This window comes from Balaenoptera borealis, assembly GCF_965194805.1.
Source record: "Balaenoptera borealis genome assembly, chromosome: X".
NCBI classification, from domain to species: Eukaryota; Metazoa; Chordata; class Mammalia; order Artiodactyla; family Balaenopteridae; genus Balaenoptera; species Balaenoptera borealis.
This window is the reverse complement of record NC_138881.1, coordinates 122,867,767-122,893,313: the sequence shown is the minus strand read 5'-3', so window position 1 is coordinate 122,893,313 and position 25,547 is coordinate 122,867,767. Positions and strand designations below refer to the sequence as shown.

Sequence of the window (25,547 nt, the reverse complement as noted above, 5' to 3'; positions counted from 1 at the left end):
ATTCCCTTGCTTAAAGGTTCAAGTTAATACTTTATAGGCTGACCTTCAAGCCTTTTATCCAACCTTTCTCTCTTTCCTGTTCTATCTGCTTCTGCTCTCTTCATGTGTACTCTAGTCATAAACACTCTCCCGATGCTTTTTTCTCCACTCCCTTTCATGAAGAAATTCAACATGCTGGTGAATTACTCTTGTCTCCCAGTAGATTATGAGCTTCTCGGAGGCAGGGAGTGTGTGTGTGCTTGCTTTCAGGCTTGCTCTCCAACAATGCCTGACACACTGTGGTTCCACTCTGCCCCCAGTATGGCACACAGGTACTAGGGTATGTCCCTTCCATAGAGCTGAACATGGAGCTCAAAGTTAGAAGGTGAGAAAAAGAAAGGAAGGTACTGAAACCTTATCATGACCAGGTAAGTCACAAGTATGGATTTATAGGCATCTTTTAAGTACTTTTCAAATGGTTTGATGTTACACTACTTTTCTTACTATGAGTGAATCTGAGAAGGTTGAACTTTTTATATCTTGTTGATAATTAAACTGGTGTGCCCCAGACTAAGAAGTCATGGTAGATTAAAAGTGCATTTATATAGAGAATGTGGTTTTAATATTCTTAGAATTGCTGGGGGTGGGGGGAGGAAAAAAAAAGTTGCCCAAGTAGTTTAATGAAATGTTAAACATATTTTTCCCTACAAGAGACAAATTTATCCATATTTTTCTCTTAGAAGGCAAATGTCAGATTTACATAGTGTTTCTTGGTGTTGGATTTAGTATGAGGTACAAGTTCAAAGGTAGCGATTCCATGGAATTACTGTAAGGAACTGAGTAGTTTTGTGGCTTTAACCTGGTAAACAAATGAACAGAGTCAGAATCCTCCAAAATGACCAGATGGGAATGCTGGGCTGAAATCAGCAGATGGAGACTTATAAAAAAATAATTGTTTAATTCTGAATTTAATTTAAAAAATGTTATCACAAGATAGAGGAGACCTGACTTAGAAGTGGTTTATGTGAAAAAGACATATATTTTTGTAAGCCAACAGTTTTTTGTTTTTTTTTTTAATTTTTATTTATTTATTTTATTTTGGCTGTGTTGGGTCTTCGTTTCTGTGCGAGGGCTTTCTCTAGTTGCGGCCAGTGGGGGCCACCCTTCATCGCGGTGCGCGGGCCTCTCACCATCGCGGCCTCTCTTGTTGCGGAGCACAGGCTCCAGACGCGCAGGCTCAGTAGCTGTGGCTCACAGGCCTAGTTGCTCCGCGGCATGTGGGATCTTCCCAGACCAGGGCTCGAACCCGTGTTCCCTGCATTCGCAGGCAGATTCTCAACCACTGCGCCACCAGGGAAGTCCAAGCCAACAGTTTGATGTGACTGTTACAAAGGGGATGCGATCCCTGCAATATCCAGATCACAGAATAAATCGCTAACCAATGTTGTATTGATTTAAACATGTCAGGAATACTGTATTCAAATTTAAAGGGAGCAATGCCAAATTAGGATGCCTCCAAAGGAAGGTAAGCTGGATAGGGAAGGCTTTGCTTTCAGCCAGAAAAGGTTAAAACAGCATAAATATTAAACTGGAGATGAGGTAGCTGTCTGACGGGGGTGGTCACATTGGAAACATGGTTATGTAGAAGCACCAAGCATTGGGTTATATCATTTGGCAATAAAACTGGGTAAAACTTAAAGAATGACCATTTTGGATCAAAATAAGACTTTATATTTGAAAACACCTAAAGATGTCCCAAAGCACAGTGTCTTTCGTTTTGTGGAAATGAGTTTCATGTCATTAGGAGCAAGCAAATTAAGGCTCTATGGCATTTAAGAAGGCTGTTGAAAATATCAGATGCAAGATGGGACAAGACAGCTACCAAGGACCCTTTTAGGTTTCAGTTTAAGATGGTATGAACTCACCCAGTGTCGTAATGCATCACTATATATTGAAGTATTGTCGATGAAGGCCATTTTGGATTCTCAGCTATTTTTAAAATTGTGTAATATAACATCTCTTTTCATTTTTTGAACATTAAATTTATATTTTAAAGAGCAGATAGAGTGTGAAGAGCCTACCATAGAAGTTAAGGGAAGGCTGTTTGTTCTTGTCCTAGTTCTACCACTTGCTAGCTATGGATAAGTCACTTTGCTTCTCTGAACATTAGTTGTTTTTTCCTTCACCATCAAATATGACTAATAATAGTGCATAAATTATGGGTAGTTGTAAGGATGAAATGAAACATGAAGCACTCAGGTCAGTGCCTTACATATAGTAAGTATTCAGTAAATGGTTATTATTGTTATTGTTGTTATTATTACTTGTTTCTCTGTATTTATTGGAGCTTAAAGCAAAAATGTTTCCTCCCTATTGACATAATGCAGACATTTTACTCTTTGCTCGTAACATAATAAGGCTCCCTGTGTGATTCCGTCTTGTAATTATTTGATAAGTTATCCTTATTAAGTCTATGGGCAGTTTCAAACTTTAATTCTTTCATTTTTATTTGCAACATAAAAAAATAACAGAGTTCATGAGGCAGCAGATGAAACATGTTATCACTTTTTGAATAATACATTCAGTTGAAAATTAAATGATTTAAAATATAATTGCTTCTGGAAATGACTGTATGAGCAGTGGAAGGATTTAGTGGAGGAATGAAAAATAAAGCAGTGGCACAAAGCATGATTTGATTCCTTACCATGGCTTCATGTGAAACACTCAGTTGTTGCCCTGTTTTTCAGAATGTGGTCACTTTGGTATTAGTAAACAGCAATGTTCTATTCTCTAGTTACATAGTTTGAAGTATGGTTAGTGCATGTTTCTCAAATGGAAACACAAACTGAATTGGATATAAAAATTGTTCTTATTTGCTTAAAGTGATCTTGCTAATAGTAAAAATGTTCTCATCTGTAAAGTAACGATGCTTTCTTCATGGGGTAATAGTGATATTTAAGCCAGTGTATGTGACACAAAAAGCTTTATAAACAGAAAATTTAGATTAAATAGTTTTAAACACATTTACTTCAGAAGTACTTGAATCAGTAAATATGACAACGTTCATTGGGAAACTCCAAGAGAGGTATTGTATTTGGCATTTTCCAAACTCACTTGACCATGGTGCCATTTTTTCTTTCCTGGATCATCTTGAGTGACTAGTCCTATGGATGGCTTTGTTGAAGACCCTCACTTTGTAGAGAGGGATCTAGACTTTCCCAAGATGACATAGTCTAGTGCTCTTTCCTCTCTAAAATGTTGAATCTTTGATTTGACTATTTTCTTGGAAATCTCTGGTTACCAATCAATTCATCTTGATTTCTGCCAAAGAGGGGAGTGAATTGTGTATCAGGATCTTAATCCATAAAACAAAGGCAGTGACCAAGGGCTCCCTTTTGAAGCATCAGTGGCTGAAACTTTTGGGGTCAAAGTGTCTCCTTGGTGAAGATTTTCCTTTCTTGAGCATTTCCTGCAGGTGTCCTTGGCTTTACTTTGTTGAGAAAACAATTGTCTGGTTCATTTTGACATATTTATTAATAAATGTAATTACATATGTTGATCTGTACATTTATACAGCTAGATGCATAGACAGATTTAATTTTACAAGTTGGGATTGTACTTTACTGGCTGTTTTTAATAGGTACTAGATTAAATTCTTTTTGATTTAACAGAGAAGAAAAAAGTGTAACTGAAGAAATCCCTAAACTTCAAACAAATATTGCTTCTCCAAAAGAGTTATTAGATTCTGTAACTTCTACCTTGAGATAATAAAAATATTATGAAAAGCAGTGAGGGGTTGGAATTCTTATTTTTAAAACTACATGTGTGGTAGGCTGCCTCTAAGATGGCCCCCAATGATTTTATTTTTACATAGTCAGAGTTTTTAGCATTTTTACAATGTCAAAGTTTTTTTTTTTTATCATTTTCGTTCCATGCTGTAGCCATAATTCCCTCAGATATCTGTTGCCAGAAGAACATTTCTACCCCCTCTTACTTATGACTACCTTATTTTCAATGGTTCTTGTGCTTTAATGCCCTTTCTGTTATTCCAGAGGGTACAGTGAGAACACGCCTCTCAAAACCAAAAGACATGGATTTGCTTGCAGAGATAGAAGCTATATAACAGGAAAAACTCTGTTCTTCTCTTTAGGCTGTCTTAGAGGAGGGAATCCCACAGATCCTTGAAGACGATGGCAGCTCTGAATTGGAAGGGAGAGCAGGCAGAGTATCTGGCACCCCACAGCAAGGAAATGGACGCAGAAGGTAAGTGAGATGTCTGTGGGTGACAGAGCTAGTAGATAGTAGAATCGGGGTTAGAACCAAGGTAGTTTACATTTCAGTGTAAGTCTGGGTCCTTAACCACCGTTCTCTACTGCCTTGTGAGGGAATGAGAATGCAGTAACTGGTGGTCAGCATTGCGACCGTGGCTTTGGCTCTCCAGTGTGAGAGGGGAACTGGCTTGGCTCAGTGTGCATGTTTGATAAGAGAGGAGATGCATGCCCATTCCTTTCCATTTCCGGAAATATCAAAAGTGTAGCTTCCGCTTTACTTGTTACAGAGTGGCATTGCTGGAAGGGAAATAAAGCACTTGCTAAAGGTAAATCTGCAAAGAGCTCTCATTGTAAATAAACCACCCTTTTCATTGGCTCCTTTCCCCCTCACACTTTCTTTTCTTTTCTTTTTTTTTTTAAGTTGAGAATTATGTTTTATTTGGTGGACAAAACTGAGGACGTAAGCCCAGGATGCAGCCTCTCGGGTAGTTCTGAGTGACTGCTCCCCACCTCACACTTCCAGGTACTACTTAGCCTCACTGCGGGTGCTAAATGCTTTCTGTTTCCAGACATTTCAGAGGCTAGCAGGGTAGCTGATTCCTACTACTCTCTTTCTTGTTCCTCTCTTGGCTTTGGTGCCCTTGACTCCCCAGCCTTACCCTGCGCAAATATCCTCTGGCACAAGCTAGATGTGGCTCATAGGGGTGAACACCCTGCTTGTCTGTGCTGCCTGGGGCTCCTGGGATCCAGGTAGAATGTTGAGTGCTGAGAGTAGATTCCCCACCTGCCGCATCTTGCACAGGGTTTTAGGCCACGACTGCTGGGCAAAGCCCTCCCAGCTCCAGCTGTCTCATGGGCTTACCAATTATAAGTAGGTGTCTAGCTTTAAATGAAATTTAATTGATATCAATACAGGAGTTTGGCTGGGCTTTTTATAACTTAGGAAAAAGGAACCATTTGAACTCAATTGAGATTTGACCCATTTAAGGTGAAAAGAAAGAAACAAGCAACTTGTTGAGGATTTTAGTCCACTTAAGACTTAGAGAATCCATCTGACCACAATGGACAGTATGTAAAAGTGACTTCATACAATAATATAAGCAGGAGGTTTCTTTTTTTTTTTTTTTAAATCATCTGAGTGATTTTATTTATTTATTTATTTTTATTTTTGGCTGTGTTGGGTCTTCGTTTCTGTGCGAGGGCTTTCTCTAGTTGTGGCGAGTGGGGGCCACTCTTCATCGCGGTGCGCGGGCCTCTCACTATCGCGGCCTCTCTTGTTGCGGAGCACAGGCTCCAGACGCGCAGGCTCAGTAGTTGTGGCTCACAGGCCCAGTTGCTCCGCTGCATGTGGGATCCTCCCAGACCGGGGCTCGAACCCGTGTCCCCTGCATTGGCAGGCAGATTCTCAACCACTGCGCCACGAGGGAAGCCCCAAGCAGGAGGTTTCTGATCAAAATGGAAGTATAGCTCAATTTAAAAAATTCTGATATAGGAGCTTCTTCTCACACACATTTCTAAACTTTTCTTAGATTTTTAAATTTTAGAGAAGATTTTTATATGTATGTGAATGCTGGTTTCTGGTTGTTTTTTTCTGAGTCATAAATGAATCACTGAACATGAATCATAATAATTTTAAAAAAATCTATTTATAGTGACATTTTGTGTTTGTTTCTTACTCTCAATGTTGCTTTGGAAATTACTGGAATACAATTGTTCTGAAAATCCTGAGGAAAGGGGCTGGAATTTTTTTGGAGTATTTTTGTTTGTTTGTCTCTATAATAATAGATATCAGCCCCTTACATTTATACAGTGCTATAAAGAACATTCATGTCTGCTGTCTCTTTTGATTATTACTGCAAAATTGTGAGGCAAGTACATCAGATATTCTTTGTTTTCTTAACATCTTTATTGGAGTATAATTGCTTTACAATGGTGTGTTAGTTTCTGCTTTATAACAAAGTGAATCAGTTATACATATACATATGTTTCATATCTCTTCCCTCTTGCGTCTCCCTCCCTCCCAGATATTCTTATTCTCATTTTATAGACGTGCAAATTGAGATGCTAAAAGATTACACTGTTCAGAAAACTTTTAGTTGAAAATCCAACACACACTCATAATTGCTGAAAAGGAATTTATTGGTTCAGGGTATTGAGAAAGATGGACGGGTCTGGCCTCAGGATCTAATGTATCCAGGGATGCATGCGGCAATTGGTCTCTGTTTTGCTCCTTTTCCAGCTCCTGTTGCAGCTTCTATCTGCATCCTGGCCTTTTTCTCTCAGGTTCCTCCAACTAGCTAGGGACATGGTTCCCGGAAGGTATGGGAGTTATATATTTGCTTTTTTGAAATCCACTGGGGAACAGAAACCCTACCACTGTCCTGCTCAGCACCAACTCTGGAAACCCCAGAGAGAGATTCTTGGTGGCCTGGCTTGGGTTATGTACCATTTCTTGGATCAAAATTCACACTCAAGGAGATACAGGATTTTGATTGACCTGGCCTAGGTCAGATAGACACACACATGGCCAGGGGAGCAAGGTCTGTGACAGAGAAGACAAAACCACAGAAATCAAAGAGGATAAATAATGGCTCAGGGTATTTTCATCCTTGGTCCAGACCTTCTTCCCACCATACTATGCTGTTGTGTGCTGTTTTTGTTCTCCAGAAAGTTTCATCTTAGAAGGAATTCTGTTCAGAAATACACAAATATCCCATTCACTCACTTTCTTTAATATTTTAATTGTGAAATGGTTATGGATCCTTGGGAAATTACGAAAATAGTATATAGAAGTCCCATGTATCTTTCACCCAACTTCTCCCAATGATAACATCTTGCATAATGATAGTATAATATCAAAACCAAGAAATTGACATTGGTACACTCCAAAGAGCTTGTTCGGATTTTACCAGTTTTACATGCATTCATGTGTGTGTATGTGTGTAGTTTTATGCGATTTTATCACACGTGTAGATTTATGTAACTACCACCACAATCAAGATACAGAACTGTATGTACCATCACCACAAAGATTTCCCTTAAGTTAATCCTTTATATTCACACCTGTATCCCTTCACCCCATCACTAATGCGGGGCAACCACTAATGTCTTCTCTATCTCTGTACTTTTGTCATTTGAGAAAGGCATGTAAATGGAAATCATATAGTATGTGACCTTTGAGATAGGCTCTTTGCACTCAGCATAATATCTTTGAGGTGCATTCAAGTTGTTGAGTGTATCAATAAACTGTTACTTTTTTATGGCTCAGTAGTATTCCATGGTATGGATGTAAGCATTTTGTTTAACCTTTTACCTGTTGAAGGATATCTGGGCCTTGTTTCCAGTTTTCAGCTGTTACAAATAAAGCTGTTAAAAACATTTGTGTACACTTTTTTATGTGGGCATGAGTTGTCATTTCTCTGGGGCAATTGCCCAAGACTGCAGTTGCCGGGTGGTATGGTAAACACATCTTTAGTTTTGTTAAGAGACTGCTAAACTGTTTTCCAGAGTGGCTGAATCATTTTACATTCTCATCAACAATGGATGAGTGATCCGGTATCTTCACATCCTTACCAGGATTTGTTGTTCTCACTATTTTTTATATTAGGTGTTCTGAAGGTGTAGTGATATCCCACTGTGGTTTTAATTTGCATTTCCCTGATGATGTTGAACATCTTTTCATGTGCTTCTTTGCTATCTCTATATCCTCTTCAGTGAAATGTCTGTTCCTTGTCCCTATCTTTGTCCATTTTATAAATGGATTTTTTCCAGTTGAATTTTGAGAGTTCTTTATATATTCTAGAGAGGTATCATATCTAGACATGTGGTTTATAAATATTTTTCCCCAGTATGGAAATTTGTATTTTCATCCCTTTAATAGGGTCCTCTGCAGATCAAAGGTTTTTAATTTTGATGAAGTCTGATTTATCCATTTTTTATTTTATGTGGCAGGCTTTTTTTTTTTAAATTTTTTTTATTTTTTAAAGAAATTCACGTTCTTTTATTTATTTATTTATTTATTTATGACTGTGTTGAGTCTTCGTTTCTGTGCGAGGGCTTTCTCTAGTTGCGGCAAGTGGGGACCACTCTTCATCGCGGTGCGCGGGCCTCTCACCATCGCGGCCTCTCTTGTTGCGGAGCACAGGCTCCAGACGCGCAGGCTCAGTAATTGCGGCTCACGGGCCCAGTTGCTCCGTGGCATGTGGGATCTTCCCAGACTGGGGCTCGAACCCGTGTCCCCTGCATTGGCAGGCAGATTTTCAACCACTGCGCCACCAGGGAAGCCCTGTGGCAGGCTTTTGATGCCATCTCGAAGAACTCTTCATTTAGCCCTAGGTCCTGAAGATTTTCTCCTATGGCTTTTTCTAAAAATTTGATAATTTTGCATTTTACACTTAGGTCTGTGATCCATTTTGAGTTAATTTGGTGTAAAGTGCAAGGTTTAGGTAGAGGGTTTTTCTCCCCTATAGATTTCTATTAACTTTTAATTCAAAGGAATGATATTCAGCGATAGTTTATATATTTATACTGTCAGTGATTTCCCAGAAATTATGTATGCAGACATAATACTTGATGATTTCAGTATCTTGTTGGTGCTCCAAACAGTGCTGGGCTGAATATAGAAGCTCAGTAAATGCTTGGTTGAGCAAGCAGAAAGTTCTGGCTTCGAATTTCCCACTCACTTGGGGACTTTGAACAAGTCACTTAGAGTCTCAGTTTCCTCATATACAACATTGGATAACAATGCATGCTTTGTCTCTTTCACAGAAGATCAAGTGAAATTATGTATATAAAAGTTGCTTTCAACAATTAAAAACTTTTTAAATATAAAGTACTTAAATACCTCTAGGACGATAATGGATTTTATTAGTAAGCATAATAGAATAGTGCTATAACCCAAATGTTTGTGGCTGTCTCCCTAGCTGTCCCTTATTTTCAAAGGGGCAGCATTCCCTTGTCTACAGGAGCAATCAGAAGGTTTGGCTTTACTCTTTTGTTTCCTACCTTTTCGGTCTTTTTGAGGTAGCTGTCTGACAGTCACCACCTGGAACTCTGACCTGCCATTCCCTTGTCTACTCAACAGTCTGGGGCCTTCTCCACTGGAGTCTGGGAGAAGATGGTATGGAACAGTCCTGCTTTCCATTGTCCACACTGTCCTTTCAATCTAACTTCAAGACTAACACACCTGATGATATAGGTTTGGAAGTCCAGGATGCTACCACAGAGATCTTACTATTAGTTGAGCAAGGTTTTCATCATGTTCAGCATGGTGCAAACATTCCCTTCCATTTTCCATGCAGAGTCCATCTTGAATGAGCATCTGGGAACTTCCTTCACCGTCTCTGTGATCCTCTCATCTTTTTATCACCCTCCCTTCCCCCCAACCCCAGTCTTGACTTCATCCACAAGGGGGAAGCACCAAATCCTTGAAGTCCCATAAAAACTTCCAATTATCAAATGATACCTCCTTAAAAAGTCTACCCTGACCATCCTTCCTCCAGCCATGCACTCAACACTTTCTATTCTATTACCCTGTTTTATTTTTCTCAACACTGATCCCTATTTGGTGATATATACATATTTGTTGTCTGTCTCCCCTATTAGAATGTCTGCTTCATAAAAAGGAAGGATTTAGCATGCTTTTGTTCACAGCCAAACCCCCAGAACTTTGAACGTAGAATATGCTAAATAAATTTTTTTTCAATGAATAAATGATTTTTTCAGGGTGGACTCTCTATAAGAAAATATTTGACCATCTTTTATCTCATGGTTTGTCTCATAGCAAAATCATATCTCATAGTTTAACCATCATTGGTTTGGTTTATATGCCAACAAAGTTCCTGTCTCTTTTATCTACCCTAAATCCCCCTTTCCTTACAAGGTGTGTGGGGAATAGAAAGGAAAGGGTGAGGAGGAAGGAAAATCCTGTCCTGCCAAAAGATGCTTTTGGTGGAAGTGAGCAGGGAAGCAAGGACACTGTGATCAGGAGATTCGGGTATAATAATGAGATAATAGATTTCTATCCTTGCTAGGCAAGACAGCTGTGAAGATAATAAACAAATATAAAACTATGCAGCAGAAAATGATTATAAGTAGTTAGTGGTGAATGGTTTATTAGTCAGGGAAAAAGACAAATGAAAGGGAGTTTTCAGGATATTGCTGGGGAGGAACAGGTATCAAATCTATGGCCTTTGTGGTCGGGATCTGGAACCTGCCATGTAGAGAGAGGCAGGTTTATGCAAGGGAAATTCAGCTCCCATCACAAAAATGCATTGCTCTTCCTCATAAACACTTTCACTGTGTTAATAATGCTACTGATCACAATAATGATTGTAAAAGCTAACAGTGACTGAGCATGCTCTATGTGCCAGGCGCAGTGCTAAGTGCATTATGTGTATTATTTGGTTTCATCATCATTACAAACCTATGAGGGAAGTGCTACTATAATTTCTATTTTACAGTTGAGGAAATTGAGGGAAAGTAACTTGCCAGGGATAGTAATAAGCCTCCTTCCAGCCAGTTAGGTTCATTGTACTTAATTTTGGTTGGAAAGATGGAATACATTTCGATATGTAGAAGGATGTGATTATGACTTTAATGCATAAAATAAATTCCTCTAAGTCAGCAGAGCTGCTCTGAGTGCAAGATAATAGGCAGATCTTCCCAGGGGCCTAGATCTCCCAGTAGTTAAGTAGGTATATCTGGGTGAGCATCAGCATTTTAAGACCACTAAGGAAACTTCTGTATACAGAGTGCTCCTTTCTTATAGTTAGACACCGCAGCTTTCATTCTTGCCTCTTATTTGTTGGATACCTTGGCTTTGTCAACCCACTATCCCGTATTCATTTCAAGGTGGGGTCACTAATAAAACAGGCCCAGCTGAAGAGGTATTGCAAAGGTGGTTGTGAGTCCAGGCTTTGCAGACAGACTTTCGTTTCTTTCATTCATGCAACAAATATTTATTGAGCACTCATTATGCACTAGGCACTCTCCTAGGTGCTGGGGATACAACAGTGAACCAGGTTGCCAAGGCCCCACCTCTCACAGAACTTTGGTTCTAAGGAGGGGAGAGAGAAAGAAGGCCCTCTTTAGATAAAGGGTAAGAAATGACCTTTCAGAGTCAATGATATGTAAGCTGAATCCTGAAGAATGAGAAAGGAAGAGAGTTGGAGAGAAAGTGTTCCAGAAAGAGGGGTTAACTCACACTGCTGTTTGAAACATTGCAGTGGTGTCAGGCTACAAGAAAAGTCTAAATTCCTTAGTGCGAGACGTAGATGTCTTCATGATCAGACTCCTGCTTGCCCACGTCTGCACCTTTGTCTCCAATCAGTCTCCCCTGCTGCTTGATGTTTTGCACCTTCCTACCATGGCATATATTGTGTCCACAGCCCTGAATTCCTTTCCCAAATCTGCTTCCTGATAAACTGATATTGATCCTTCAAGACTCAGATCAAGGGTCAGCTTCTCTTACTTCCTCAGGTAGAACCGATCACATCCTCTTTTGTGACCTGACTATATTTGGACAATCTGTTACAGGTCTCCAAGCCTCTGCTTTATATACCCATAGAATGTAGGAGCTGAAGAGTAGCTTACATTTCTTCTATCATAAGCCAGAATAGAATTCTATAGAACTGGAAGGGACCTTGTTATTGGTTTTCAAACTGTGCTTATAGAAATTTCGTGACTCAGAGGTGTTTCTGGGGCTAAGTTGGCAGGAATCTGGGCTACCACCTTGCTTTACTCAGAGCCTCTGTTTATATATTTTTAATCTCATTTATTAAGTAAGACTTCATAAGATTCATCTGCGTTTTAAAAAATTTCAACTATTTTTAAGGGTTTGAAAGTCATTTATCTCATCCAATCCCTCATTTGCCAGAACTCTAACTTTTTTAAGGGAACAGGACTAGTTAGTTGTAGTACCAAAATCCAAGTCTCTCAGCTCCACGAAGCCCTCAAGGTAGGGCTCAAACCCACGATTTTGAGATTCCAGGTCTTGCTTTGTAGGGAAGGAGCAGGCCAAGCCTATGTATAGAGTTCTCCAGAATCATAAGACTCCATGATTTTGTTTTGTTTTTAGAACTGGGAATTCCTGAGTGTCTACTAACAAATCCCCTAATGTTCTTGATCTGTTTTTCTCAATGTGCAAAGGTATTTATACCACAGAGGGAGCCAGTGAGCCAGGAAGTAGAAAATGCTGACTAATGGGTACCCTCTGAATGAGAATACAAGTAAGGTTGCCCCAGGCACGCAAATCTGGTACATGCCTTTACAGAGGGAGAAGGGGTCTTCTTCCAGTCCTTGCTTTCTGTATTAATTAGCCTGCTCACTGACGTTTTGTGTGAACTGGGTTTGAATGTGAAAACATCACTTTGTATTTCTCATATTTGTAAACTTTTCACCATCCTCTTTCCTTTTCTCAAGCTAGAGGTTATTTTTATTTATCCCAGAGTGCTGGATATCATGATTGTCCCAGTAGCAGGTTTTACAGAGCCTACGTTTTAATTGCAGATTTGAATGTTTAACTTCTAGTACCCTTTGCGTTGAAGTCCATATGTTTGCTCTATGTAGTATGAAGTGATTAATTGAGTCATTAAGACAACTGTTGCCTTATTAGGGGTCCAAGAAAGCTGAATGGAATGCTAGAAGTGAAAACTAACCACATTTATTTAGCTTTCACTGCACATGTGCATATGTGTTTTCTAAGCAAATGATACTGTGGTGCAAATCTGCAAATGATATGAGACTGGAAGAGATTGCTAAGGCTTTAGGACCCCAGAAGATCTTGACAGCTTAGGAGGAGTGGCCAATTCAAACAAAATAATAAAAAATGTCCACCATGCCCCTGGCTCCAAAAAGCAACCTGACAGGAAGCATGCACTTTAAAATGAGAATTTTAGTTGATCATAAATTCAGTGAGTCAGTCTTAGCTACAGTAATAGAAGTATAAAATCTGGGACAGAAGAAGTCATAATACTGATGTCCTCAGTGCTGGTTGGATTTCCCCCTTCAGTCCTGTATGTAACCAGGCTCAGGAATGGCCTGTTTTATTTTGTTTTTGTTGATATTTGTTTTTTGTTTCTGTTTTGTTTTGGCCTCCTGTAATATCACCTTCACTGGCCTCTTTTCCCCACATCTCCCGGTAATCTTTGTTTTAGAGACTTAACATTTTTTCAGTCTTCCACAAAGTGCTATGTACAGATAGAGTCCCTGACTGGAGCCCTTTCTTTCAACCAGATTGCCATCCAATAGGCCCATGTATAGCAATTTGGGGCAACATTTTAAGGGGATATAAATGAACCTGAGTGCATGCAGAAGAGGCTGTAAAGGTTCAAACCCTTGTCCAGGGAGGAGCAGTTTGGAGGATCGATAGTGGTGGTTAATCTGAGGGGAAATGGTGTGTGAGTGGGGGCATTGGAGAGGCACGGATTTTGAGAGGCTCCTTAGTCAGGGCTGCCCTACTTGGCACTGGGTCTACGTGCCCTTATCACTTTGTCAATACTGAGAGGGTCCAGGACAGAGACTGTAGACCGCGACGTCAAGTAGGTGCATCCAGTCCTAGTATAAGCGTAACTGATGATGATTTTACCTCAGGACTGTATATATCCTACAATGGAAGGGAGGCAGCTGGAGTCACAAATAACTAAAAGAACATCATTCCAGTGGGAATTAACCAAAATCTGGAAAGAGAAGTAAACTTTCCAGAAATAGGAGAATATGGGTTCTAGGCGCTCTCATCTGTATCTTAAGGAGTTGACATCAAATGATTCTGTTGATAAATATACAATTAAAAAGGACTGATAAATGTAAAGAACACCTAGCACAATTTTTGCCATGTAACACATGCTAAATAGATTATTGTCATCATTATGGTTATTATTATTACTGAGAGTGAACTTATATTTAAGGCCTTAGGAGTAGCTGCAGTTGTGAGATTCATTTCTGCTAGTGCTTCTGTCACCCTTCTGATCTGGATTCTACTCTTTCACAGCCCTGTCTCTGACCCCTCATGTCTACGTCTGCATCTGACCCTGGTCCAGCCAGACAGGATGGTATCAGTGCGGGCACATCCTCAGTCTATTTGCATTTGCACGAAGTTCTGTCCTTAAAGTATACAGATCTCCTGACTCCATTTCACGGAGTTTGGTGATTGGATTTCGAGTGCTCTCCTCTTGCTTATTTTTATTCTTAATTGCAAGTGCATACATCCATGCGATGCTTCTCTGCTGTGTTAATTCCCTTTTAAAGCTCCAGAATTCCTTCTGTGAATGTACTGGAATGTCTCCTGCTCTTGTGCACAGGCAAGTTTTGTAGTCAGAACTTCATGGTTTTAGGCAAGAAAAAAGAATTTCCCCTGTGCTGAAGGCTTCCGGGAACATGATCACTTATTACTCACTCTTTTCTCTGGGTACTTCTGGCTATTAGGACAAATATCCCCACAGCAAATATAACATCAAAGGAACTGTCTGGCCCAGTATTTAAATGTTTCATATCTACTGTGTGTACATTACAACAGTTATTCCTAAGTAACTAAATTCTGTGGCTTCATTCCATTTTTAGATAAATTGGATGCTTTTTCCCCCGACCTAAAAATGGAAGAACAAATATCTATCTATAAGCGAACAGCAGATGTTATTATAATGAGCCAGGCCGTAAGAGACAAATGACCCTGTTATCTGTGAATTAGTAGGAGCTGCTTAACATTAACTTGGACAAAATAAATCACTTAAGCCCTCTATTTTAAAAAGTTGCATGTCCATTTGTTCAGTTCCGTTGACTGCATTTTGTTGCTATTTTATCCGGCAAAAAAAGCCAAAAGTGATTTTGTTTAGAACTAGGTTATCTACAAGAATATCATTGATTTTTTTCCTTCTTATTATAACATTGTCTTTTTAACTTAACAGTACAGAAAAAAATCCAAAAAAGGGGAGGAAAATCACCCATAAATCCCATAATCCCATTATTCAACAATAACCATTATGGAAATTCTAAGATTTTCTAGTCATCTCTCTCTCCCACTCTCTCTCTCTCTCCATTATTATATGTACGTATATGTATGTATTCTATATATTTGTTACATACATTAGATTTATCATATACTGTATCTATATGTTTAGTTTTTCACATTAGGGATTATACTACAGATACTTTGTGGTATCATGAATTATTCATTTAATATTTCATTGTGAACATTTCCCCATGTCATTAATATAATTTTATAATGACATAATTTTAAATGATTGCATAATATTCCATTAAAATTTTTTGTATGACATTTTATTTGACTTCTCCTTTATAATAAGAGGACATGAAGATTAGTTCTAATTTGTTACCCTTATAAGTAATGTTGTGAAGGAAAACCTGGTAAATAGACCCCTGTACAACTAGATCTCTTATTTACTTAGCATGGATTCTTAGAAATAGATTTATTAGTTGAAATGTCATGAACATTTTTCAGGCTCTTGGTATTCATTCATTCATTCACTTTTTCATTCCCTACATATTTATTGAGAATCTACTATGTGCCAGGCTCTCTTGAAGGCATTGAGTATATAGCAATGGATTAAAAAAAAATCCCTGTCCTCATGGAGCTGACATTCTAGTGAGGGAAGACATGCAATTAAAAAAATATATATATATATAAAATATGTCAGGTGATGATGTGTGATCTGGAGCAAAATAATGCAGGGTAATGGGATGAGGAGCTCTGGGGTTGGGCATGGGTGGAATGACTATTTTTATGAAGTAGTCAGAGAAGATCTTCCTACTGAGGTGACATTCGAAGGCAAACCTGAAGGAGGGGAAGGGAGAAAGGCACTTATATATCCAGAGAAGAGCATTCCTCTCAGTGAGAATGGCAAATGTGTAAAGACCTTGAGCCAGGGGCACGTCTAAGGTACTGAGGAATCGTAAGAAGTTAGTGTGGCTAGAGTAGAGTGAATGGGGAGAGAGCAGTAGCCCATGTGGCCAGGGAGGTGGAGGGATGGGGAGACGACAGATGATGTAGAGCCTTGTAGGCCTTTATTGCCTTTGGCTTTGACTCGCGGGAGATAGAAAGTCATCGGAAGGTTGTGAGCAGAGAAGAGATAACATCTGACTTATGTTGTAAAATATGAAAAAATTACCCTCCAAAATGATTGTGCTAATTTTTACCCCTCACCAGCAGAGTATGAGAGGTCTTTCCTAACACTAGATCTGGTCACACACACACAAAAAATAAAACAAAGAAAATGGAACCAAAAAACTTCAGTATTTGTTTCTTTGACAAAAATTAATTGAGGGCCTACCATGTGCCAGATGCCATGATAAGTACTGGATATATATTTGTAAATAATGATATTTCTTACCCTTGTGGAATTTTTTGTCTAGTGGGGTAGACATAAAATAAACAAACACATATATTCTTTTTTTTTTTTTTAATCAAAATAGAAGTTTACTTCTCTAACATGTGCAAATCCAGATTGGTCATCCAGGGCTGGCATAGTGAGTCTGTAATCTTTAGGAACTCCAAGTTGTTCTATTTTCTTAAACATATTGCTTCTATTTTACAGTCCAGCATGATAATGCCTGTATTCAGGTAAGCAGGAAGAAGGAAGAGGAGAGGGGGGAAGGTCACATTTTTTCCTTGATGGGTACAACAAAGAAGTTATCCATATTACAAACACATATATTCTTAAGGTATGTGCTATGAAGTACACCGTGCTGCAGTTGTGAAAAATATGTGTGCCCCATTGAAGGTGCGTGTCTTTACTTAAATAAGGCAGTTAGGGAAGTTCTCTCTGAGGAAGTGACATTTAAGCAGGGAGTTAAAAAGTAAGAAGGAATCAGTCATGCTAAGAACAGGAGGAAGAGAAATCCAGGAAACAGCACAGACAAAGCTGTTTTGTTTGTTCGTTTTTATTACTTTATAAGGTTGAAAATAGTGTTATGTACTTATTGGCTATTTGCATTTCTTCTTTGGTGAAATGTTGGTTTGTATCCTTTACCACTTTTCTTTGAGTAGTGTTCACTCTTTTCTTATTGTCTTGTAAAACAACACTAAGGACATTAACAACTGTTTTGTCTTATCTGCTATATTTGTTGCAATATTTGTCCAAGTTTATTTCTTTCCTTTTACGTAGTTTAAAGGATTGGCGACATTTTTCCTATTGTCTCCAACATTTTTGATTAAGTTTGGTTGCTAAATCTGGCAACCCTAAGTATATAGGGTCCATTTTAGGGTTCTGCCTTCTGTCTTGTTGATCAGTCAGCCAGTCCTGGAACAAATACCTATCAAAGTATACTTGTCTTGGAAAGGTCAATTCTGGATTCATCATTTCTCTTTTCAAAATTTTCTTAAATTATTCTCCAATATTCTTCACATGAATTTTAATCTTCTATGAGAACTTTAGTATTTTATTAAGGGCTTAAACTATGATTGTGTTGAATCTATGAATAATTAAGGGAGGAATTGAAATTTTTACTGTGTTAATTCTTCCCATCCAGAAATGTAGTATGTCTTTCCATTTATTCAAATGTGTCATGCTGTCAGCAAAATTTAATATTCTCTTTATATGGATCCCATGTTTTAATTTAGGCTGCTGTGAGTGGAATCTATATATTTTTATCAAATGCAAATATGATCATATTACTGCCTGCATTATCATTGAAAACATTCTGATATATTTGCTTATCATTTTTTAGTCTTTTATTTAGTGATAGGTATTTATGTAGCTTTGGTTACTCCCAGTTTACCATTATTATGAATAATGCTATGATTATATATTTTCTTTGTGCTTCTAGCAGTTTCTTCATATTAGTATCTTTGACTATTCTTTTCATTAGTGAAATATGACCTTTCTTTCTCAGTTTAGTGCCTTTTGCTTTATGTTCTCTTTGTCTGAATTTAACGTTATCAAACCTACTTTAAATTTGCTTGCATTTACCTGATGAGTCTTTGCCCTTTCTTTTATTTTAACCTTTATTCAAGTTTTTATATGTAAATGGTAGCTATTGGAACATATGGATTGAAAAATATGTAATCTATAAGTAATAATAAATAATAAAATAAATTAGATGCACTGAAAAATACACAGATCTATGTCAGTCCTGAGAATAACAATCCAAGAAGTCTATCAAGGTTTTTGGAATTGACGTGTTTGCCTATTTGGGAACTTCTCTCAGCATGTGACATAATTTCTATTTATAGAATTGAACATTAAAACTGCTAGCCAAAATTTTAGGACAGATTGTCTTCAGATGTAAGATGTATTTGATGAACAAGTGCATTAGATTAATCTGATTGAAGTGGCAAACTGTAGATTTATGATATTGCAGAGAGGCAAGTAGTGTTGATAGTTTGAAAATCCAAATAACGTTATATGGAATTCCCATATTTCCCTCCTTTGATGTGACCTCAATGGACTACAGTGAGGTTTGGTGACTCTATAGTAGCCCAAGCCAGTCCCTCCTCAGATCCCCTCTACTCATGTGGGATGACAGCAGACTATTCGGCCCCTTTTGTCTTTTTATTTTTTCAGTGAGCCGCCACCTTCTTCCGCCCCAGGTTTCCCTGCAGCTTACTGACATTGTCAAGACTTTAGACAATCATGAGTTCTTTTATCGCTTATTTCCACACAGTCTAAGCAATACTTCCCCTTTGGGTTTCCTTGCACTGTTTCTCTTCTACTATTCAGGTTGTTCATTCTACAGGTCCCCTTTCAGGCTCTTCTTTCTGATCTCTAAACTGAAATGCTCAGAGCTCTCCTTCTCTATCTACACTCTTAAGATGATCTCAGCTACACCCATGACATCACATACACTTATATGTAGATGACTCAGGAATGAGAGTAAAGAAAAGGAGGAGAGGGGGAGATTAGTTCAACAGCATTTATATAGTATCTTACAATAACATTCATTAAAAAAATCACATTGTGTCAGGCATGGGGCTAAGAGCCTTTGCGGTATTATCTAATTAAATCCTCAAAAATTCTTTACTATGACGTAGTATACTATACTATACTCGTCTTTTTCTCTGTTGCCCTTCCATTTATACTAGATCCCAATTCCTTCTCAAAGACATTGTTTCAGCAATTCTCCCCACCCATTACATTACCAATTTGAATCCCATGGATCCTTTCTCATACCAGTATGCAGTAGTTTCTCTAATCTTAAGGACAGAATCCTCTCTGCACATGTCCTTCCTACTGGCACCTCATATCTCTGTTCCCTCTCTGCAAAGCTCTTCAAAAGAGTTATTTCCATTTGCTATTTCCAATTCCTCTCCCCTTTTCACTTGAACTCACACCAATCAGGTTTTCACCCCCCACTATTTTGCTGAAACTGCTCTTTTCAAGGTCAGTGATTAAATCCACGTTGCTAAATCCAGTGGTCAAATATTAGCCTTCGTCTTACTTGACCTATAAGTACTAGTGTATGAAACTCATCACTCCCTCCCTGTTGTAATGCTTCCTTGACTTCACTTTCAGCAGTTCTCTGGTTTTCTTATTATCTCACTGGCTTCTACTCAATCCCCTTTGCTGATTACTTTTCCTTTTCATGAACTCTAAAAGTTGTAGTGGCTTAGGGTTCAATTCAGTTCTTGGACATCTTTCTCTATCCACATTCACTCATTAAGTTAATGTATTAGTTTGTTAGAGCTGCTGCAGCAAAGTACCACAAACTGGGTGACTTAAACAACAGAATTTGTTGTGTCACAATCCTGGAGGTTAGAAATCCAGAATGAACATGTCAGCAGTGTTGGTTCCTTCTGAGGGCTGTGAAGGCAGGCTTCTCTCCTGGGCTTGTAGATGGCCGTCTTCATGTTTAAATGGTGTTCTCCGTGTGTGTGTGTGTGTGTGTGTGTGTGTGTGTGCGTGCAAATTTCCCCTTTTTCTAAGGACACCTGTCCTATTGGAATAGGGCCACCCTAATGACCTGATTTTAGGTTAATTGACTCTGTAAAGACCCTGTCTCCAAATAGGGTCACATTCTGAGGTACTGGAGGTTAGGATTTTAACATAAGAATTTGGGGGACAAAATTCTCCTGTTGCTTTCATTAATAATTTAACTTTCAATTCCATCCATATGCTGATGGGTTTCTAGATTATGTCTCCAGCCTGGGCCCCTGCCACGCATTCCAGCTGCCTGTTCTATGAATCCTCTTGGATATCTAATAGACATCTCAGGTTTAATACGTCTATGTCAATCACTGTTCTCTGTACCCACCCTCTAGGAAAGTCCCTCCTCCTCCCTAGCCTTCTCCATTTCAGTAAATGGAAACCATCCTTCCAGTTTCTTAGGCCAAAAATATTGGTATCATCCTTCACTTTTCTGTCTCTTGATACCCAACGTCTAATCCCTCAGCAAACACTGTCTGTTCCATATTCAGAATGTATCCAGAATCTGACCACTTCCCACTATATCTTCTGCTACCAACCTGATCCAAGTCACCATCCGCTTCCATCTAAATGATTGAAGAGAGCCTCTTGATAGGTCTCCCCACTTCATCCCTTGCTCCCTATGGGATACTCTAATCAAAGAAGCCAAGGTTATTTCTTTAGACATAAGTCAGATCATGTCAGTTTCCTGCTTTGACCCCTCCCCTGGCTTCCCTTACAAGGGCCTACTAGATCCTTCATGATATTGGACTGCAGCTACCCTTCTGACCTTAAGTGCTACCACACTTCCTCCTACTCACTCTCCTCCAGCTACACAGATGTTTTGCTGTTCCTCAAACAGGCAAGCTCTCACGTTAAGACCTTTGTACTAGTCTTCGCCTCTGCCTGGAATGCTTTTCTCCCATTTGACAGCATAGTTTGGTCTGATATCTCCCTCAAATCTTTGCTCAAATACCACTTTCACAGTAAGACCTTTCCCGATCTCCCTGTTTACAATTTCAAACCCTCTTCCACCTCCCCAGCACTCTCTACAACCCTGCCCTGCTTTTTTTCCCACCATCTGATAAACTACCTAATTTATTTTTTTATTGTCAGTTTCTATCTACAGAAACATCACATGTCCCTTTGCTTAGAGATTTATAGGTACAACCATGCTTGATCTGAAGAAACTTGACTGGACTCCCTCACTTCTTCTTCAGCCAACAGTCAATGCATACCTTCTTTTCTGTGCCAGACGTGTGCTGAACAGTAGGGACCCAAAGATGAGGACATCAAGTTCTTTGTCCTTGCCCTTGAGGAAATCATAGTCTAATCAGGGAGAAAGACAGGAGTCCTAGTTTTCCCAGGGGGAGTGACACATGGCCGAGTGAGTGACAAACACTACTGTTCTGGAAGGGCTGTTCATAACAAACCAGGAAATAATCAGTCACCCAGTCAAACCCAAATGTGCCCTTCCCCAAGGCTCCTCTGACTTTGCAATTTTTCTGTATCTATAAAAATAACAAATGTTCATCTCCACAACGTCTCTGATTTATATGCTTCTGAAGTCATGACTCTGATTATTTATGCAAATGAAATTAATTTCAAACTTCATCAGTCTTTATTTAGTGTTTGGGGGGCTAGGACTCTGCACTACTACAGGGGCTCCTCATTTTCAGTGGAATTCAGGTCTAATTTCAAATGCAGGAAGAGAGCTGCTGTCTAAAGGAATCCTGCTGTGAGATTTTTTTTAAAGCAAAATCTTTTTATTTATAAAGTGAATAATCTCCCCCAATTTATCCTCTTTGTGTGATTTGAAAAAAATCTGGTGCATGAACTTTTAATGCATGGGAGTCTGAGTTTGTGCATGACATGGTTGATAGATCCCTGGATTGAGCCTTTGTCTGAGCACTGCAACTTGTAGATTCTGTGACCTTGGACAGTTTTTTTTTTCTTGTTTCTCAATTTCCCCTTTTACTAAGTGAAGGACTTCACTTCCTATTTCCTAAGGATACTTGCCATTCATAGAAACTGTGATTTTATTAGTCCTTAATGTCCTTGCTTTTTCCAAATACTTGATTGACCTCTTCCTACATTTTTGGTTAACAGTGAATTGTCACTGCACCCCATGAGTACAGAACCTAATTTCTGTCCTGTGGAAGCTACATACATTACGTCCAAGTACAGTCAGATTTTACTTGTATTTCTTTTATTTGTTACCTATCCCATGAGATTTTAGAATTTCCCCAATGAATGGGACTTTGTTATTCTTACTGTTATTTTTTAGAATATTCATCAGGAATATAAAGAAATGGTAATATACAATTTGATATACTTAATGCATTTAATTCTTCCCTCATAAAACCCATGGGAGGTAGGTAGCATTTGGTAAAAATGGAAGCTATGATTTAGAGAGGATTTTTTTTTTTTTATTCAACGGGCACTTACTTATAGAGCACTTTCTATGCCCCAGGCACAGCTAAGTATTTACAAACGTTAACTCACTTCTAATCCTCATTTATCCCCATGAGGAAACGGAAACAGCAAGGATTTAAGCAGTTTGCCCAAAGTCATGGAGCTCTTAACAGGTAAAGCTGACATTTGGGCTCAGGCAGTCCAGCTCAGGATTGTTTTTACCCCATACAGTAAACCAAGGAAGGTGCCTAAGGTCACACAGCCACTCCACTGGGGAGCCTGGATTTCTATCTTTCCTTCACCTAAGTATCTACCAATCTGCATAACTGAGTGTATTCATGCCTACATACATGCTGCTGGACTCCAAAGACACTATGCATTTGTTCTTCTGTGTCACCAAATGGCATGATCTCTCTGCATTTGGCAGTTCCTTATACGAAGTTAAATTCTGTTTCTTATCTATTTCATTGAAGTAACATTGGTTTATAACATTATACAAGCCATAGTAATCAAAACAACATGGTAATGGCAGAAAAACAGACATACAGATCAATGGAACATGGGAATTCCCTGGTGGTCCAGTGGTTAGAGCTCTGCACTTCCACTGCCGGGGGCACGGGTTCGATCCCTGGTTGGGGAACTAAGATCCTGCATGCTGCTTGGTGTGGCCAAAAGATATATATATATATAAATAAATAAATAGATCAATGGAACAGAATTAAGCACCCAGAAATAATCCCACACACATATATATGGACAATTAATATACAACAAAGGAGCAAAGAACATATAACACAATGGAGAAAGGATAGTCTCTTCAATAAATGGTGTTGGGAAAACTGGACAGCCACATGCAAAAGAATGAAGCTAGACCACCATCTCACACCATATACAAAAATCAACTCAAAATGGATTAAAGACTTGAATCTAGGTCCTGAGACCATAAAACTCCTAGAAGAAAACATAGGAAGTACACTCTTTGACATTGGTGTTAGCAATATCTTTCTAGTATGTCCCCTCAGGAAGGGAAACAAAAGCAAAATGACAAGTGGGACTACATCAAATTAAGAAGCTTCTACAGAACAAAGGAAACCATCAACAAAATGAAAAGACGATCTACTGAATAGGAGAAGATATTTGCGAATGATATATCTGATAAGGGGGTAATATCCAAAAAATATAAATATATAAATATAAAATATAATATCCAAAAAATATACATCAAACTAAGAAGCTTCTACACAGCAAAGGAAACCATCAACAAAATGAAAAGACAATCTACCGAACAGGAGAAGATATTTGCAAATGATATATCTGATAAGGGGGTAATATCCAAAAAATTTAAAGAACTCATACAACTGAACACACTAAAAAACAAACAACTCAACTGAAAAATGGGCAGAGGAGCTGCATGTCTTATTTGGAAAAATAATAGACATTTTTCCAAATAAGACATACAGATGACCAACCAGAACATGAAAAGATGTTTAATATCACTATTAGGGAAATGCAAATCAATTCTGTTTCTTATTAATAGCCTTGTGAGTTGATATTGTGTTGGTTAATGTTTTGTTAGAATTCTGCTAATTCTAATGGACTTTTAAAGATAGATTTCCTTGATTTTCTCATCAACAAAATAGTGAGGTTGAACAAAATCAATTGGTAAAGTCCTAATAAACTGTGGGTATCTTTAGGAACCCTTTGAACTGCTTTGTAAGTAGATAGGTGTCCATCACTGGGGACATTGATGGCAGATGTATAACATGGAATACTATAGTCATCACAAGAAATGAATTAGGTGTACATATGGCAAAATGGATGGATGTTAAAAAACAGTATTAAAAGGAAAATAGTAGTAGTGTGTGATTCATAAAGTAATATCATTTATGTAGATAAACACACAAACACAAAATATCAGACCATATATTTACAAATATACATATATATCTAAGGATATATATAAAAATATTGAAGTGGATGTGTTACCAAATGCAAGTTTATGTGCCTGACGCACAGTGAGTCCAAACAAGCCGAAACATCAGAGTTTGGAGCAGAGAAAGGTTTATTGCAGGGCCAAGCAAAGAGAATGGGTAACTTGTGCTCAAAAACCCTGAACTCTCCCATGGTTTTCGGTGAGAAGTTTTTAAAGTACAGATTTGGGGTGAAGGCTGCAGGATGTGTGACTTTCTTCTGATTGGTTGGTGGTGAAGTAACAGGGCGGGGCTCCAGGAATCTTGTGCTCAGCCTGAAGTTACCATCTTCCACCTGGCTGGGGGCCTTAGTTCTGGCAGATAAACTCAAAGATATTGTTACGTATATTCCTTGGGAAGGAACCAGGACGCTGCCCCAAGGCTGCACTACTGTTTTTGACTGCTCCTCCTTTCTTTCTGCATCCCCTCCCTTCCCTGATTACCAGCTGTTTGAATCTGCACTTTGGAACCCCGGGAAGGTCTAGGAGACTGAATGAAGCCTATTTCCTACAAACAAGGAATTGGGGACATGGAAGGTATTTGTACCCACGAGGGCCCCACAGGGTCCTGCTTGGTTTCAAGGTTATCCTAGAAAGGTAAGCTAGTATTATAAATTCTGCTCATGAGTCAAAATGCATGATTGTGAAATGCAGGTCACTTCTGCAAGGTGTTGAGGATATATTGGAACTGACAACTTGTGTGGCTTCTTTGGAGCCTCTGTTTTCTCACCTGAAACGAGGAAGATGGACTAAATCATCCTAAGGAATCTTCTGGCTCTAATGCTCTTTGGTTAGTCATATCCAGGAAAGTCACAAAAGGGAATGTAAAACAAATTCAGAAGTTGTGAGCTGGGCTATTATTTTGCTATATTCCAAGGGAGTGATTATACGAAAGTGCCACTTGTTTTGGAATAATTTATATTAGAATTGCACTTAGAGTTAGTACAATTGTCTTAAAAGTTGTTAATGGAATTATTATTCTGATAATAAGCTGTTATTAATATTAGATTCTTAGTATTAATGATATTCATTGCAACACAAGATTAATCTGGTACTAAA

At 38.6% G+C, this 25,547-nt stretch overlaps 1 protein-coding gene across 3 annotated transcripts in view; it reads left to right on the top strand.

The window, feature by feature from the left end:
• The window catches only part of LOC309620104 (uncharacterized protein), a 554,572-nt gene that overhangs the window by 261,687 nt on the left and 267,338 nt on the right, over window positions 1-25,547 (top strand). For all 3 annotated transcript variants that reach the window (XM_082376202.1, XM_082376201.1, XM_082376200.1), the window contains one exon: window positions 4,130-4,242. In XM_082376202.1, the coding sequence (XP_082232328.1) occupies window positions 4,130-4,242 (113 nt within the window). The remainder of the gene's footprint in view (window positions 1-4,129; window positions 4,243-25,547) is intronic.